This window comes from Centruroides sculpturatus, unplaced genomic scaffold (assembly GCF_000671375.1).
Source record: "Centruroides sculpturatus isolate CEXI.00-Female unplaced genomic scaffold, Cexi_2.0 scaffold776, whole genome shotgun sequence".
In the NCBI taxonomy this organism is placed as follows: domain Eukaryota; kingdom Metazoa; phylum Arthropoda; class Arachnida; order Scorpiones; family Buthidae; genus Centruroides; species Centruroides sculpturatus.
Genome location: NW_019385277.1, coordinates 58,366 through 77,769, shown reverse-complemented (window position 1 = coordinate 77,769; position 19,404 = coordinate 58,366). Strand labels below are relative to the sequence as shown.

At 30.7% G+C, this 19,404-nt stretch overlaps 1 protein-coding gene across 1 annotated transcript in view; it reads right to left on the bottom strand.

Annotated features, from left to right (window-relative positions):
• Positions 1-19,404, bottom strand: part of LOC111637077 (neuropathy target esterase sws-like) — a 53,789-nt gene that overhangs the window by 14,160 nt on the left and 20,225 nt on the right. The window contains 8 exon segments of the mRNA XM_023382485.1: positions 3,907-4,038; positions 4,918-4,990; positions 5,073-5,136; positions 8,487-8,536; positions 8,608-8,731; positions 8,895-9,026; positions 9,275-9,408; positions 16,934-17,083. Of these exon segments, the coding sequence (XP_023238253.1) occupies positions 3,907-4,038; positions 4,918-4,990; positions 5,073-5,136; positions 8,487-8,536; positions 8,608-8,731; positions 8,895-9,026; positions 9,275-9,408; positions 16,934-17,083 (859 nt within the window).

Sequence of the window (19,404 nt, the reverse complement as noted above, 5' to 3'; positions counted from 1 at the left end):
TGACATTTTCTGCATGTGTCATTTGTGAGTGTTGTATCTTTGAGTATGTGTTTTTAGTATTTTTTAGTATTTATGACCTGATCCTGTATGGCAATCATGAATCCTTCCGTCTCCCCAAAGAGGCATCCCTGATCTAACCAGCTATTTTGTCAACAAAATCCTGGGCCAGGTCATAAGGATGCCTGCCATGGAGTGCCTTTCGAGCCCACGATTGCTTGATGTTGTCTATGCTTTTTATATGTTGTGTCAAGTCTGTATGATGTGAGTAAGTTTAATGATGTGTTATTTGAGTCTGCTAGAGTTACTGCTTTATGTAACTGTGATGTTTCTCGTTTCTTGTCGGAAAACTCTCGAAGTGACTATTTGTTTGTAGTGAAGGTCAATCAGGCCACGTCCGCCATCTTTACATGGATGGGTTAATCTTTCTATGGTGAATTTAGGATGATGATGTTTATGCTTAGTAAGTGTTGTTCTTGTTTTCCTTTGGAGTTGCTCGAGATCTGTGTGAGTCCAATATATAACTCCAAAAGAGTATGTGAGTACTGGGATGACATATGTGTTTATTGCTTTAACTGTGTGTTTTGCATTTAACTATGTTCTGAGAATAGCATTTAACCTACTTTGGTATTCTTTAATTAATCTTTGATGCATATGAGTATGTTCTGTTAGTTTGGCCTGTTGGAATCCTAAATACTTGTATAACTTACCCTCTTCCATAGATTCAATAACTTCTTTATTTCCATGTGCAAAATCTTCTTTCTTCAGAACTCCTTTTTCTACGTGAAGTTTTTTGCATTTGTCTAAGCCAAACTCCATTTGTATGTCCTTGGTGTATAAATGTGTGATTTCTAAAAGGTGATAAAGTTGTTTTTGTGTGGATGCATAAAGTTTTATGTTGTCCATGTACATGAGATGTGACAGCGTAAACTGTGTTGTTTTTTTATGTCTGATATTGTAACCATATTGCGTGTTGTTCAACATGTTGGATAATGGGTTCAGGGCTAGGCAGAACCAGAGAGGACTCAAGGAATCTCCTTGAAAAATTCCTCGCCTAATGAATATTTCGTTTGTTTGTATGGAAGTGTTACTAACCCTGAGATGTAGTGTTGTTCTCCAGTGCTGCATAGTGTTTTCGAAGAATGCAATGAGTGATGGATGTATTTTGTACATGTGTAGAATATGTAGCAGCCAACTGTGTGGAACACTGTCGAATGCTTTTCTGTAGTCTATATATGCCATGTGTATGTTTCTGTGTTGTTTGTGTGCTTGCCGTAGAATGACTGAATCTATGAGTAACTGTTCTTTGCATCCCCTGTGATTTCTACGGCAACCTTTTTGTTGTTCTGTAAGAATGTCGTGTTCTTCAACATGTTTGTATATTTTGTTTGTGATACAGGATGTCAATAATTTGTAGAGTGTTGGAAGACATGTAATTGGTCTGTATTGTGTGGGGTCTGTGGTTTTGTTGTTTTTAGGTTTCATGTAGGTGATGCCCCTGAGTAAGAAATTTTGGCATGTCTTGTGGATTGACGATGATGTGTGTTAGATGTTTAGCTAGTTCCTGGTGCAGTGATGTAAAGTTTTTGTACCAGAAATTGTGAATGTTGTCTACACCAGGTGTCTTCCAGTTGTGTGTTCTGTTAACAGCATAGCGAATGTTGTGTACGTTTATTTCAGCACAGGGCATAGTTGGCATGATGTGCAAGTTTCTGTTCTCCTCCTCGATCCAGCCTTCACCAGCATTGTGTGTAACAGCATTGGACCAAAGAGAAAACCAATAAGTTGTGAGTTCTTCTTCTGTTGGCGTGCCACTGTGCTGTGTATCAGTGTTTGTTTTGGTACTGATTTGTCTGTACTTGAACTCTTTTTTTTGAAAATTTTTGTCAAAAAATGGCCTTAATGACTTAAAAAAAAACAGAATGTAAGTTAAAGTAATATTGTCATTAAATTAACTGTGATACAAATGGTAATAATGAAATTTCCTCAATTACAACATCAGTGGATTAATTTATATCAAATTTCAATTTAATTTATCAGTTTACCACTAGTTACAGTAAAAAATAAAAATACAAATGTCAGAAAAATCTTAATCTTATGTTGTTATCTTATGTTGAAACTAGCTGTTATCCGCGACTTCACCCACGCAGATTTTGCAAGTGAACACCATTTATATTCAGTGTGAGGACCCGAACAGGGGTCGACTGAGAGGTCCAAATGAGGGGTGTTGATCGAAAATTTAAAGTGCTCCTTCTCAGACGCGAATGGAAAGGATTAGATGTCTCAATCGAACAATAGAAATTTTTGTGAAAATTAGTTAAACAATGGAAAGGAACAAAGTCGAGCAAAAGTGACGAGGGAGGAATCAGATTCAGTCGTGACGCTGACCTCTCCCGCACCCTCCATCAGGTCTCAAATTGTCACCAGATGACAGTGAGAGACCAATGGAGAGGAGACTAGGGGGAAAAAACTCTATAAAACCAGCATTTCAAGGACATTTCAGGTTCTTGGATGCATAGTGTTTCTTCTCCTGGACGTGCATGCTCCAGATCTTTGGAAAACAAAAGAACATTTCAGAACTTGTGGAAACATCATTCTCTGGGTGCCTCCTAGCAATCTACAGATTTGTCAGTTCGTTCACGAGAAGCCACCGAAAACCGTGATAAATGCCCCAGGGCCTACGGAGTATTTCACCGTCAGTGTCCATCCACAAGTAAAGACAACAGAACTTTTCAAACTTTATTCGGACTTTATCCGCACATTTTGTGATGCTACCTCATCAATCAAGGAATTTGTAAGGAAATTTCTATGTTTAATAAACAGTTTACGATGGAAACCTGTCTCAGTGAATCCTAACACTCCCACACAATGGAGTTGACTGCTCAGCTATCGGAAAACTCCTCACCCCAATCGGCTGACCTCACATCAGTATTTCAACAACCATAGTAATTGTTATATAACACCTACCGCTGAGAATCAAATGAACTGTTTTCAATTTTATCAATTTTCTGGAACGTTTACAATCATTCTGTAATTGAACCAATATGCAATAACAGATTCAAATTTAAAACGGTTTGAACATTTGGTTAAACAATCTAAATATATAGAAATATTTATAACAATGTCTGAAATGTTGTCAATTTAATACTCAATGAAGACTAAATGTAGTTGTAAATAAAAAAATCTCATGTAAAATAGTACAGAAGAAGCCGTTCTTCCAGTTAAACCTTAATGCTCTTCCTCTCCCCATGGGGGAATTTCAAAAAATCCCTTCTTAGTGTGCATTTCCATGATGAACCCTAACTGTGTACCAAATTTCACCTCTAGGTTCAGTGGTTTGCCCTGGACAATGATGAATCAATCAGTCAGTACAAGTAATTTTATACATTTAGATTATGAAGAAAAAACAGATTAGTTAAAAATTCTTTGATAATAAGTTACAATTGACAATTTACACACTTGCTTCCATCTCATTATAGATTAAACAAACAAAAATTTTAATTGCAAAAGAATCTTTTTATAAATTTGATAATAGAATATCATTCAATCAATAACAATCTTATGGAAAGATTCCTAAGAAAAATTAAATAATGGATTAATTATTGTCTTAAAATCATACATAAAATAAATTTGATGTGCTTTCTAATGCATTTCACATTAAATTCAAAGTTAATGCATATTTTTGTCTAAATATCGACTTTCTTTAAATCCAATTTATTCATAAATATGGAAGTATATTTTAGATATTTGTTTATTATAAAAAAATTATCTTAGATTTAAATATTTAACTATACTTTGATAAGTTTTATTTTGTATTAATTCTTTTAATAACTTTCTTAATTTTTCTGTTATATGCTTAAAAAATAAGGTCAAAATCAATTCAATAAAAACAATAATTCAGTAAATTACCAATTGTAGTTAAAGAATGATATAATTCCATGGTAAATGCAGCAAGAGGTACTTCTTCATTTATTGCCATGATGGCAACTGTGGCAAAATTGGAACCACTTGGTCGAGAATCAAGGTTTAACATTCTTTCAGCTAAAAATAAAAAAAATGGCATCAAATAATTCTTATTTTTATCAAATGCTTTCTTAAACATTTCATTTATATTTCATATGAGAATTGCACATTTATGTATAGAAAGAGAGAAAATTCTCTTTAAAATTTTTAGTCACTAAAAGTTCTGATAAATTACTATTGAATTTTAATGAGATCTGCAATTTTTATACTCCCTGTATTGTAGTTTGTTACAAACATTACAATTTTATGTAAAAGCAATCATAATGTCACATTCACTTTATTGTACTGTATATTTTCTGACAATATTTGACAGCAAATTTTTCTTGTAAATGTAACTAATTGTGATGGTAATTCCAATACAAAATGAAAAAGTTAAATGGATAAATAATATTCTAAACTATCAGTATCCTAGAAAAGAGTATAGTGAATTGATGTCATTTTGTTGTTTAATCATTTAAAAAAAAAAAAAAAAAAACTAAGTTTAACTGTATATTTTCTAAGAATGCAGAGTCTATTTTGCATTTTTATGTAAATGAGAATTATTAAAAACTGCACTTCAAAAAGTTTAAAAAATTCTAGGTTACATCAACTGTCTGTAATGAAATAATTTTGATTATTAATGTGTCTGTTATATGAAACTTTACAAACATTTACTTTTGATGAAACAATTTTATTTTAAACGCTCCAATGTAAAATTAAAATCTAGAGATTTATATTTTTTACTATATTTTTAATTATATGATAACACAATACAATAGAATAGATAGATTTTGCTAATGATTTATCAAATACAAAATTCCTTAAAATAGTTTGATAATTTACTTTGATTCATCATAAAACTTATTATTAAATAAATACCAATAATAAATTATATAATGCATTGAAAAAAATATTTACATGTTAATGTCATTCCTTTTTGTAAACTTCCCAAAATACTATCTCCTAGTAAATGTATTAAGCGTTGAACAATCTAATAAAAATTTTTAGAAAATATATTAATAATTCATTTTACAACTCCAGCAACACTAACCTATTTTTATATTAAAGATTACCTCTGGATATTTTGTCTTAATGGTTAATAATAATTCTTCTGGAAGCTTTGCCAATTCAGAATCCCTAGAAGGAAAAAAAAAACTTAATTTCTAACCTACCATATTCATATAAGAAATTTTTGTCATAAATTAGTACATTTACAAAGGATCTCAATATTAAGAAAGCCCAATATCAAATTTTTATCAGTCATTTAAACATATTTTAAAACTTTGATTATACTTTATAATATTTCATGTTTTTTTTAAAAAAATCTTATGACAAATAAGCCACTAATTCTTTTATTACCTTGTAAACAAAAACTCTTTCTAGTTGTAAATTGGTTAAATTACAAATTTATTATTTTATTGTACTTTGAAGAACATTTTCTTTAATGTTTAACAATTAGTTTTATTAGATCTGATTAATTTTATTTTTTAGTTGCAATGTAACCGTAGATTGACCTGCCTACCAGAAACCCTGGTGTTTCTGGCATGCTGGTCAAGCCTCAAAAATACAGTATTACTAATTGATATGTTGTAATTCTGCCATAAATAAAAACAATTTTTTAAATAATAAAACTTATAATAAGACAAATAAAAATATTGTAATTTTTTAATTAAAACTTTTTGACAAATGAATTACTCAAAATACAAGTAAAACAGCAAAGCCATATTTAGGACAAGACTGTCTCAGAGACTCATTACTAAGTGGAATCACTAACGTTCAAGTGGGTCTCATTCTCCAATCTTCTTCGGTATCACTGGTTTTGAGTGTGATCGTTCAGACTTTGCCGGCCATATCCACGAAATCGTCCACGATGCATTTTCAGTGAAATTAACCTGTGTTGAAATTTCTTTCCATTGTGTGTTGGCCCAGGTTGAATTTTTGTCAATGCATAACTAAAATTTCCCATTTTTGAAAAAAATAATTGTGGCTATTGTACTGTCTGAAAATTTTTGGTATTTTAGATAAACAATATACAGTTTAACCTGATTATAATGTCATCAGATGTAACGACAACCTTAGTGTAACCTGTATGTGGCACGTCCTATCTTGTCCATGAAGTCCATGTATTTTGTTCTGCTGGTAAAAATTGAGAAATGACCCAGGCAAATAATTTACTTAATTTGAATCGGCTACGCAATATTTACAATAGTGTCGAGATATAATACAAATCCAAGATCGAAAGGCTGTCGAATCGATAAAATTTAGAAGTAAAATATTTTAGATAGAAAAATCAAGAACTGATTGATCTCAATTGTCACGAAATTTCTATTTTTGAATTTAGCAAAAGTTTTCTATATCAATAGAATTTCAAAATGAGTATTAGATTCAAATGTGTTCAGATAATGTACAGAAGCTTTGTAAAGTCCTTATCATTTAAAAAAAAAAAATTCTTCTAACAGCTGCAATAAAGGAAAAAATGCTACAAATAAGCCAAGCGATGTGTCACATGAATAGCTAGCTGATTAGAAGAAATTGTTGAAAACTGGATTTTTCAGTAAGCAAGTACTTAACAGTGGATTTTATCTTATACAAAAGAAGAAATAAATTCTGCTATCAGAAATTTCAATTTAATAACAAAGCATGTTAAATCAGCAATGATTTGAAGGTCATACATTATTCTATAATTTAAATTTAGGTTGTCTATGCTTCATTGAAAAAACTGCATAAAACCATTTTAAATGTAATGAAATTTGGTTGTTACACAGCTATTTTGGATGAAAACATTTTGGAGGAAAAATATGGCTATTATGATATTTGGTCCCATGACACAAAGCAAGATATTTGGGATATTTTGAATAATTTTTAAACAAATGTCAATGATCTATAATTTGTTATTGCTTTTGATCTAAAATATATTCATTGAGCTTGTGCCAATATATTGGACTGGTCCAGTAATTTCATCAAACGTGAATGTCAGAAGACCACTCTTCTTCAAAGCATCTGTCTGAAACTTATGACAACTTAATAATTATTTTTCTTCTTTTTAGACAGGATTGCATGATCAATATCCAATCCCAACATTAAATCTAATTAAAAACAAGTTATCCTGGGAAAAAAAATTATAAAAATATAGAGTAACAAAACAGGAATATAATAACAGTACGGATATGGTATTATTAGATACTGATACTAATGTCCTTTGATCAGTCTCTGCATCTGTGCAGAGATATGTAACTATCAAAGTGAAAGTTAACTAAATGTCTTAATAATTGAAAATTGTATCGATGATATAGTTAATCCTTCATAACCTTGCATTATTTTTATATTGTATCATTATAAATTTGAGAGTATCAATCATGTGGAATGTTCTATAAGACTAACTGAAAAAAAATATATAAATCTTACATCACCACTTTCCTACCTTACAACACTGCCACCCTCAGCATTTCCAAACTATGGATCACATAATGTGATCTGCTTTAAACATAAAACTACAAAATATTGTATAAAGAGCATTCCATTTTTTAAATTAAAAAGTTTATTAACTTTTAGTTTTAATAATTTTTCATTTTTATTATTGTACTTTTTAATATCAATTAATTATCACAGTTTTTTTGTTTACCTAATCATAATAAAGATGTAAATTGTTAGTCAAGATTTTGTGAGGTTTATTGGAAAAAAAAGCAAGCAAATTAATCCATTTTTTCTTATTCCATATTTTTAAGCAGGCATATAAGTCTGTTTTATAACAACTTCATTCAGGACATGAAAAATTTCATTACATTAAAAATTACATTGAAATTCATTATATAAATAATCCTGTTGCAGAAGTATCACACAAACTATGTCTTTCATATTAGTAATTATATAATGTACAAAAATATATTAGTATTTAAATAATATAAGTTATTAAACATTACTTTTTATACTAGGTGATCATAATGTACCTTTATCACCTTTATTCACGTAATGTACTATTGCATATGCCCAGTGGCATATGTAGCAGTCCAAATTTGGTATGGTGACATTCCAGGACATTTCTGTAAAAAAAATTAATACCAAAACTCACTATCAAGGAATTTTTGGTGGCGCAAGCAACAAACATTCTATTTGTACAAGACACTCATGCTACACAAACAGATAATTAGGACCTTAGCAAGGCAGGGGATACTATTCAATATGGTCCTCATTCTGAATGTGTTCAATGGACCAACTGTAATTGATTCTTTGACACTTCTCATATGCAATCTGATACTTTCAATGCTGCCAGATTTGTAGCATGTCCTTAATAGAACCACACTTTTTAACTATCTCATAACAACAAAGATTAAGATCCAAATGGTCAAAAGTGTCATAATAGAAGTTTTTTTTTACTAACTTGTTCTTTTATGGAAATGTCTTGAAATTTCACCATAACAAATTTCGTTACATTTGGACTTCTAATTTTCCCTAGACAGCATTACTTAATACATAAATTATTATGTTACCTTACTGCCATGATTGTTGTAGATCTTTTTGATTCAGTCAGAACTTCTACCTATTAAAAAGGTACTCTAATGAAAAATTTATTTTTAATAAAAATAAATGCAATGTAGTTGAATTACTTACAACTCCAACTAGATCACCTTTACCATACTCTCCCACCAGTTCCTTTTTTCCATCTCTCCTTGTCAAAACTGATCTTAAACGACCACTCAATAAAATATACATACAATCTGAATCATCATCTTGCCTGAAACAAAATGAGTGCATAAAAAATATCAATTAAAAAATTTGAGATAAGACAATCTTAATTTGACTACTGAAAGTGTTGCTAAATCTAATTTTATATTTATTTATACATATAAAATGCCAATTTATTATGCAAAATATTTTAAATCTTCCGAAATTTTTACCTGTAAAGTGCCTTTCCCGATTCTATATTTATCCAGTCCAAGGCAAAATCTATTTGACAAACAAATGGAGATAATCTTCTTATTACAATATGAGCTAAATTCAGCACACTCACTGGAGTATGATGAAGAATACTGAAAAATTTTTATTTATATTCAATTTTCCAGTAATTTAAATCACTCAATAATTTAGAGAAATAATTCCTATTAAAATGAAAATTTTTCACTTTTAAAAATTATCAATACAAACTTTTAAACAGAAACAAATATTACTACTACGTTTTTCATATAACATAACATTAACATTGATAAAAATTGATATTTTAAAGATTTAAAATTTTGTTAATTATTTAATTTCAGTGAAAGTTAAAATTTAAACTTACTCATAAACATGATCTTTAGGAATTATACCAATACGAGCTGTATGCCTTGTTTTAATTGTAAATAATGATGGATCACCAGTTGTAACAGCAAGTGCTCCAACTATATCACCTGAGTGTGCAATAAATAAAATACTCTGAAAATAAAAAATGTTTCATCATAATTAAAAGTAATGATCAAAATATTACATGATCAAAGTATATTATTAAATTCATATACAATTAAGGGGAGACTATCCACAGTTTTGTGAGATTACTTATTCTTTTTTTCTCTTATAGAATTATTGCAGAGAAATTTGCGTATATTGTCAGGACAATCAGTTATTGAATGCTTTTCAAGTGATAGCTAAATTTTCTAATTTAGAAAAAATTTGAGAATGTGTTTGGTATTTCTATTATTATGTTTGAGAATTTTCTGGAGCTTATCAGTAATTTAAGTAATTTTGATTTCATTAATTTTGTTCATAAGATTAAATTATTTTTTAGGTAATCTTATGTTGATTTTATGTTATTTTAGTGATCCTTTGTACGGAGTGACTTACATTGTTGTTTGTTTTGCATATTGAAGTATTCAATTATCGTCGAAAGAATTGTGGCATTTGCTTCCGCTTTAAAAGCGTGATCGTGGATAAGAAGTATTGGGAGACTATCCACATTTTTGATGAGATTACTTATTCTTTTTTCTCTTATAGGTGGGGGTATCTATTGTTTATTTATAATGATGTTTTTTGTTTGGATAGTTCTCCCCATGATTTTGTTTTGTTATATGTTTATATTTGGACATGTTGTTTAAATATATATTTTGGTATTTATAATATTTGTATAATTTGTTTGTTTTATTTATGTAAATGTTAATTTTCTCTGTAATAACGAAAGTATTGTTATATATTTCAGTGTGTAATGTATGTAACAATTTTTTTGTATTCCCCGCATCATGGGTTTTACCCAGTATGGCTAAATAAATTAAATTAAATATACAATCAAGGTTTATAGTAATACACATTGGACAAAATAATCTGAACACTTATGGCTCTAATGATTTGGGCAACAATATCTTGGCATTTGTAAGGACCTATTGGGACACTCAAAGGGACAATCATGGTAATTATGTTGAACTTCTGAGCAATCAACTCCCTCCCATGATGAATATTTTACTTCCAACTGAAGATCACTGTATTTCTAGTTGGAAAGAAAGTTTGAGTACCGTAACAAAATAAAGCTGTTTTTTGTATTAATGTATGCAATGTTGTTTTTATTTTATAGTCAGATTCTTTGTAGGTTATGCAAAATCTTAAAATGATTCACTTCTGTTATCTATGCACTCAGGAGAGATGAGAAAATTTATGTACAGTGGTACCTCATATGTCAAATGACTAACTTTGAATGCTTCAGAGTTTGAATGATGCTTCAAAGTTCAAACTGCATGCATAGTGAAAAAGCATTAAGTATAAATATAAGCTTCTGAACCAAGAATACAATCTCAAATTAGTAATAATGCATTAAATTTCACAACGGTTACAATTAAATCATACTTTCTATTTATTTATTTTTTTTTTTAAATTCTTTTCGTCCTGTGGTCACTAAGAGGGCCTCTATTAGCAAGCCCATTATGGGTTCAGCCAGACCCATAATAGGGCAGCAGGGAGGTGAGGGATGGGGTCAAACATATCCAGACGGACCACACACTTCTATTTTAAGTAACAACTGTTAAAAAAAATATGCAAAAATTTTGTTTAACCCAATATCATCTTTACTTATTAATCATGGCATCTACCAAGAAGTGTGTGGAAACAACAAAATCTAACAAGATGAAGGCTGTAATATTGATGATTCAGATGAAAAAGGAACTTACTGCAAAGCATTAGAGTGGTAAATGTGTGGGAGATCTGGCAGCCATGTTTAAGATGCTAAAGTTAATAGCATTTACTGATGATTGTTTTCATTTTATAAGACAGTATTTATGTATTCTATTTATTGCACATGTTTTAATTTATTATTAGGGCATTTAATTGTTATTTTTATCTTAAATTATACATATTTGTTGTTTTAACTATCAAATTGGGTATCATTTAGAGTCTGGGAATGGATTAATTCACTTTCCATTGTTTCTAATGTGAAAAACTGCCTTGAATTTGAACAACCTCCTGAAATTAATTAAATTTGAAGTATGAGGCACCACTGTATTGCCTTAGAACTATGTGGTTTATACATTCCTTTTTTGAACAAATTACTTTATTTTACTGTAAACATTGCAGTTGAATCAATGCACCTTATGCATATGCTCATGCAAAGCTGAAAAGATCTCTTACATCTGGATAAATGTTAAAAAGTGTACCTCCTGTATATACTTAGTGACAAAAAGTTATGCACCCAGATAAAGTCATCCAATTAATTAAGTACTACAAAATCCTGAATACAACTAGGTCACAAATATGTATGTAAATGATTCCTGTTGTGGTCCAATTGCATTAAAATTGCTACCTCAGTATCCTAATAATAAAACCAGCACATGCTCACTGTGGTCAAAATTTTTGCTATATCTCTTGTTTCGAGATCTTTAAATGCCAGGCAATGCATTCAGACACCCAAGTAATGGAATCTGAGAAAAGTTGCAATCATCAGAGTGAAGAAAGAAACGTGACATTTTAATGATACACCAACAACTGCCATAAATCATCAGGCTATAATTTGGAAATAATAATAAATTACAAATGAATTTGACACTAGAGGATTAGGTGCCACCTCATTAAAATTAATAATTATAGTTTTTTTTTCTTTCATATTGTATCATTCATTTTTCTTTTATTTGAATTAATTATCTTTTATTATACGTGAACTTTAAATACNTAATTTAGATTAAACTGGAAGAAAAAAAAAATCAACAATGCTTAAGGTTAAATATACTGGAAGAGGCGATTGGACTGAAGGTCTGGATAGCATAACTGGCAATGTGTCCCACGGTAAGTGGGAGTTGCAGGTTCAAGTCCCTCTTCGGGCCAATTCTTTTCTTCCAGTTTAATCTAAATTATTTAATTAAAAATTATAATTATTAATTTTAATATGAGATGGTTCCTAATGTCTCCCTCTATTGTCAAATTCATTTCTAATTTATCATCATCATTTCCAAATTATAGTCTGATGACTTACACCAACAATAATTTGGAAATGATGATGATAAATTAGAAATGAATTTGACAATAGAGGGAGACATTAGGAACCATCTCGTATTAAAATTAATAACTGTAATCTTTCTGACCTGACCTGACCAGCTTGGTCAGGTCAGAAAGACCCAAATGGATCTGACCAAGGTGATGGGAGCAGTAGATACATCAGGGCCCTTAGTCTAAAGTTTTTCATGTTACAACTCCCAACGTGTTGAAGGTGTCATGTGGTACCATCTCACACTATGACATCAAATTGGTAGTCTCGAGTTATAACTCACATGTTTTCCCATATCACCATGTGAGTTCCTACTCAATTTGAGTCAAGCATGTGAGATCTCTACACTAAAGTGAAAATGGCTGACAGATATGCTATTCTGATTGCAATTGAAGCATTAGAAAGAGCTGAAAGACGTTTAAGAAGACAACAAATTTTTCGACCATGAATAGATGACCATTTCTTTTCGTGTCAAGTCAACACTAATAAAAAAAAATTTAATTCATAATTGATAAAATTATACAGCAAATTTTTCCAAAAATAAAAAATATCATCTAATTCATCGAAAAAGAGAATTAAAATAATAGTAAATTGTATGTATAAATTATTAAGAGCATAGACACTATATTAAGATTATTTATTAATCAGAAGTACAGTAGGCCCCCCCTATAAGACGGGTTTCTATAATTACGATTCCTATAAGACAGCGAAAAAATTGCGACGGTATCTGTAAAAAATGGTAAACAAACTCCTATAATTATGTAAAACGTCATCGGGCAGCCGAACTACTTTCTGCCGTCAAGGGCCACGCTACGGAGAGATTACTATCGTCTGTACAGTAGTATATATAAAATATATATAAATTAGGTACTGTACATATAATTATACAGGTAACCCCCGTATAACACGGCACTTCTATAGCACGGATTCGCTCTAACACGGTTCGAGAATTGGTACCATCCCCCGTATAACACGGCACTTCTATAGCACGGATTCGCTCTAACACGGTTCGAGAATTGGTACCATCCCCTGTATAACACAGTACTTTTATAGCATGGATTCACTCTGACACGGTTCGAGAATTGGGTAAAACACTCGTACAACAGGAAATGTAATAAATTTTTACATACTTAACTAATAATAGTTCACAAAAATTATTATTTTCGTAAACTATTAGTACTTAAGTATGTAAATTTTCTCTTCTCGCCTTCTGTCGATACAGGTGGTCCTTCTCAAAACTTGTTTCAATGTTGCCAGATCGCAACGCTTCTGCTTCTGATGTTGCCGAATGTTTTTCCCTTATTCCATACTTGCTTTATTCTTCATAAGTGCTTAGCACCATATAAAGAAATTTATAAAGACCTTTTAACTAGAAGCNATAAGAAGCCGACTTCCAGGAGCAATCAATTAATGTTTTTTTAAACGTATTTTTAATACAGTGGAACCCCTATAAGACGAGTTCCTATAATTACAGTTCCTATAAGACGGCGAAAAAATTGTGGCGGTATCCGTACACAACGGTAAAAAATCCTCTTATAATTACGTAAAACGTCATCGGGCAGCCGAACTACTTTCCCGCCGTCTAGCGCCACGCTACGCACAGTTTAGGCGGTTAAATTGAGTTTAGTTTCGTCTGTACATATAATTATATATAAATTAGGTACTGTATATATAATTATATATTAACTTAATTTATTGTAACTATATTATAATTATATATATATTTGCCATCTAGTGCCACACTACAGAGAGTTTAGGCGAACTATTGTCTGTACAGTATGTAAATTAGGTACCGTAAGTCTAATACAGTACTGTAATTTTATACATTTTGTGTGAAAGAAACATTCCTTATTCAACTGGTGATTAAAATTATTTATATTAATGATGTCTCCAAAGTTCAACGAAGTTTTCGCAGAAAAATAACATCAGAAATCACGGCCGCGGTTTGCTGAGCTGTTCCGCAATGAAAACAAGCTTGAGCAATGGCGATGTCGAAAGGTTCACATTCGGTAAGTAATCCTGAAATTTTTTGTTTATAGTGTAGTTTATACAGATTATTTCAAAAGAAATATACGTATTTTGGAAATATTGAGTCGGATTAATCTAGAATTGATTAATTTTATGGAAGAAAACTTTTCAAACAGCCGTAGTCCGTAAAGTGCATACGTGTCGGGCTGTGATTGGCAAGGACTCTTAAGAAATCAATTCATAAAGGACGGAACGTATCTACCGTCTTATAGGGGAGGTCGACTGTATTAAGTTCTGTTAATAAATAATCTTAATAGACAGAACAATTTAAGAAATAGATCAAGGAAGAAAAGTATATGAAGAAAGGATTAAATTAAAATACTTTTTCCATTACACAATGGATTTTTTAGCTCCAACACACAATTTTTCAACTAATTCTCTCCACAAATTGAATTGTCTTTTCCTCGTAAATTCATTGTCAAATTTTCCACTGTTCATTTTCTTATTATTTTCTATATGTGTTACTAATATTTCATTTTGTTCTTTTCGCTTTTTTAAAATAAAACATTGAGGGTTTCCATTTTGTTTCTGCATACTATATTCCTATAAGACAAAACTTTTAACTGTAACACGTGTAAACTAATTCACATTAATTTGTTTACAACTTGTTACACTCAAGTTGATTGGTCAAATCATTATACAGTAGTCACAAACCCAGATGCATTGTAAATAATCCCATCATGCTTAACAACATACGTAAACAATTGAGTATGACATATTTCCGCTCACCTTTTGAGTTTGCTTGATGAGTCTAACTCGAGACTACCAATTTTGTGAGTCATAGTAACACAAGTGAGTTTGATGACATCAATTCGAGTACAACATGAAAAACTCAAGACTAAGGACTCATATACATGGCAGGCAAGTTCTGGACACCCAAGATATAACCATTTTATTGTGAACAAGCATAAACAACTGCAATGGCATGTTTGTTCACCATTCAGAAACCACTGGTGCATACATTGCAACAGAATTCAGTCTATCATTGACAATCAACTAACAGAAACAAATTTACATGCACAGTAATTCTAAAATCCTTTCAGTAGCACCCCAATACTATCAGCTTCATTTGTAGTCATGCCATAACAGGAAAATATGAATTGCTATGAACTGGCAATTATTGTTTATAGTAACAAATCTCTGTTCTGTTTGGGAATAATGATCACTGGTGAGCACTTCACACTAAAACAGTGTAGAGTGGTACACTGTTTCATATGACAGTCACCTCTAGGTAATGGTATGAGGAATATTAACATTCAGGAAATGCTGCAAACATACATTTCCCAGTAAGATAATACTCAGCCACAAACAATTTGATATCCAGAAAAATTTATCCATGTTTCCATACTTATTTGGCCTGTTCAGACTCAAGATTTTTCTCATTGAGCTTTTATGGGACCATGGGATGCTTGCTTCAATCATCTACAAGTGTGGAGGATGTAGAATGGCAAGTACAATACCTGTGGGCAACTTTGTCACAGGATAATATAGGGTACCTTTATACCTCGATATCTGACAGTATTGCCACAGCTATCAAGGCAAGAGACGGTTCCACTAAATCAATGGTAATTCTGTGCATTCTTTTAGATCAAATAACTAAACCTATAACTTCATGAAAAGTTTTAAAATCAATATATGAAAGCTTTCTTCGGATACTTTATTCACATAGATCTAAATTATTAATGTGATCTGTTTCCAATGGATATGACTGACACACACACACACACACACTTGACCCCCTATAACACGGTAGATATGTTCCGTTTTTTATGAAATTCATGTGGTACGAGTCCTTAAATACAAGAGCCAATCACAGCATGGCACGTATGCAGTTTATGGACTATAACTATTTGAAAGGTTTTATTCCATAAAATTAATCGATTCTAGACTAATTTGACTCAACATTTTCAAAACACACATTTTTTGGGAATAATCCATATAAACCATGCTATAAACAAAAAATTGTAGGATTACTTACCGAGTGTGCACCATTCAATGATGTCATCGCTTAAGCTTGTTTTCGTTGTGGAGCAGCGCATCGAACGGCGGGTACGTGTTTCCTGATAAGTTATTTTTCTGCGAAAAATTCTCTGAACTTTGGAGACATCATTAATATAAATATAATTTTTATGGCCGTTAAATAATAAATGGTTTTTAGTAGGTCTGCTGCTCGTTTAAACTCAACAGTTTGTGCAATATCCGCTATTGGTCAAGATTTGACCAATCCTGTCGCGACATGAGTCAGCGATGACATTTTACCATATTTTACAAGTTTCTTTTAGCGTGTTTATACGAATATGGTCGCAAGTTTTTGCAGTCATATACGAATCCACATTATATATGAACCCGTTTTATAGGGGTCTACTGTATACATATATTACATATATATTGAAATATCCCTAAATAGTATTATGATTATCAAAATTAAAAAATAATAATAATAACTGTAATAATGATAATTTTAAAGTAACTTACATCTTCCATTTTATTTGCTGTTTTTTGTGACACAAATAAAGAACCAGACAATACCAAAAATAAATCTGCATGAAGTGAATCTTCTTGTGTTAAACAAACATTTGGTGGATGTTCTTTTACTATTACATAGTCCTTGACCATAGTTTCATCCTATTGTAATAAAAACACATTTTAAATAAAAAGAATACTTTAAATTTTACTATAGTAATAGCAATATTTGGACTAAATTTTAAAAACTTTAAATTATTAACTTCATAACAATGAACTAATATGTTTATGTCTATTGCAAATAAAGATATTCAAAAATTGAAAGATGTATGTCAAAGTTCAGTACTGCTGGAAAATCTCAAGTTTTAGAGATAAAATTTAACATTAAATTAATAAGAAATATTTCCACAATTTAATTATTACAGATATATAATAATCATTTAAAGTTATAAGTGATATTTTATCAATTAAATACATATTTTTGTCTAATATATTTTCCAATATTGATGTAGAAAAACATTGTCTCAATATGCCAATAACTGATACACCAGATTATGAAAATAAACAATAATGGCAAGAGTTGTTGCTTTTGCTTTCTATTTAGCAAAATAATCTAGAAATAATTGCATAATTTGCATAATTTTTATTAAGATTTATCAGATTTAATTAGTCCTATGAATAATTTTGACCCAACTATTTATAACTTATCACACTATACCCTATACCTTTTTTTTGCCGGAATAGTTTTATTTAAAAAAAAAAAAAAAAAAAAAAAACTAATGTTTTCGGCCTACTCTAGGCCATCCTCAGGTTTAACGATAGAAAAAGAACATCGGTGTTCCATTAAATAGAATACATAAATTTAAATACAAAAAATAATAACGGAAAAAAAACAAGAAAATAACTGAAAAAAATAATACAAATACAAAATGAAAAAAACAAAGTCAGACATAGTATTAGAAAATAATAAATAAAAATAAATGCACTAGTTAATACTTTAGATAAACATTGTAGGAAATTGTTAAGGAATAATTGATGAAACAACTAACTATGCCCTTTTTTGAACAGAATGTTAATGCCCTTTTGAACAGAATGTTAATGCCCTTTTGAACAGAATGTTAATATCTAGAAAATGGATTAAGGAACTTTTCTGTTTCATTCTCAATTTTAGGCCGCAGTTATTGTTTATCCTTTCTACGAATTCATTTATCTTACAATTATTCTTCCATAAAATAAGGACATCGTCCACACATCTTTTAAAAAATACTATATTTTTTGAGGGCATTTACTTACCAGTTTTTATATCAAACCAATGCACAGCCCGCTTTACATCCCATCGCAATCAAATGATCCATACCGTTATAAGCTGGCAGCATTCCAAGCTCTAATCAGAAGAGCCTTTCTATATTGTGACAGTGTTGTAGACAGAGCAAAGGAAATTGACAGAATCGTACAAGTAGCCAAAGCCCTAGGATGCAAAAAAGGCACAATAGCAGGAATAGTTAAAAAATACGAGATAGGTACAGCAAGTTCAAAACACGATCCCAGTAAAGTCAAAGTTTACTTATAACAAGAATACAAAAAGCATTATGAAAGAAATTGCAAACCGCAATGAGACAAGAATGGTCCTAAAAAGAGCTCTGAACCTGTATACAATCTTAAGAAATGATAAAGATCACATTAAAAAAGAAGAAAAAGCAGGAGTATACAAAATTTCTTATGAGAACACACAACTAGAAATAAAAAAAGACTACATTGGAGTCACAACAAGAAACTTGGGGATAAGACTTAAAGAACACAAGTATGACGTTAGAAAAGGCTCCAACACAATGGTACTTTTCCAGTTCGCGCAGACCCAAGGCTCGATAATAAAATGGGATGAAGTGGTTATTGTCAAACCCTTGCGCTCCCGAACGCTAGCAAATACAGCTGAAAAAAATTGAAATTTACAAGAGCAAACTGGAAGAGACATGCATAAATGCAAGGGATGCAGAAAGCCTACCAACTGCATAGAAATTTATAGTCAAAAAATTTAACACGAACTCGTAGTCTTGCCTTAGTTTATAGTTAGTTGTTTCATCAATTATTCCTTAACAATTTCCTACAATGTTTATCTAAAGTATTAACTAGTGCATTTATTTTTATTTATTATTTTCTAATACTATGTCTGACTTTGTTTTTTTCATTTTGTATTTGTATTATTTTTTTCAGTTATTTTCTTGTTTTTTTTCCGTTATTATTTTTTGTATTTAAATTTATGTATTCTATTTAATGGAACACCGATGTTCTTTTTCTATCGTTAAACCTGAGGATGGCCTATAGAGTAGGCCGAAAACGTTAGTTTTTCAATAAAACTATCTCAGAGAAAAAAAAGTGTAGTGTGATAAGTTAATTATTTGCTGAGCACGTTATGTTTAATGTCAACTATTTATAAATTATAATCAATTTGTATAAAAATAAACAAGCTGATGTAAGCCAATATT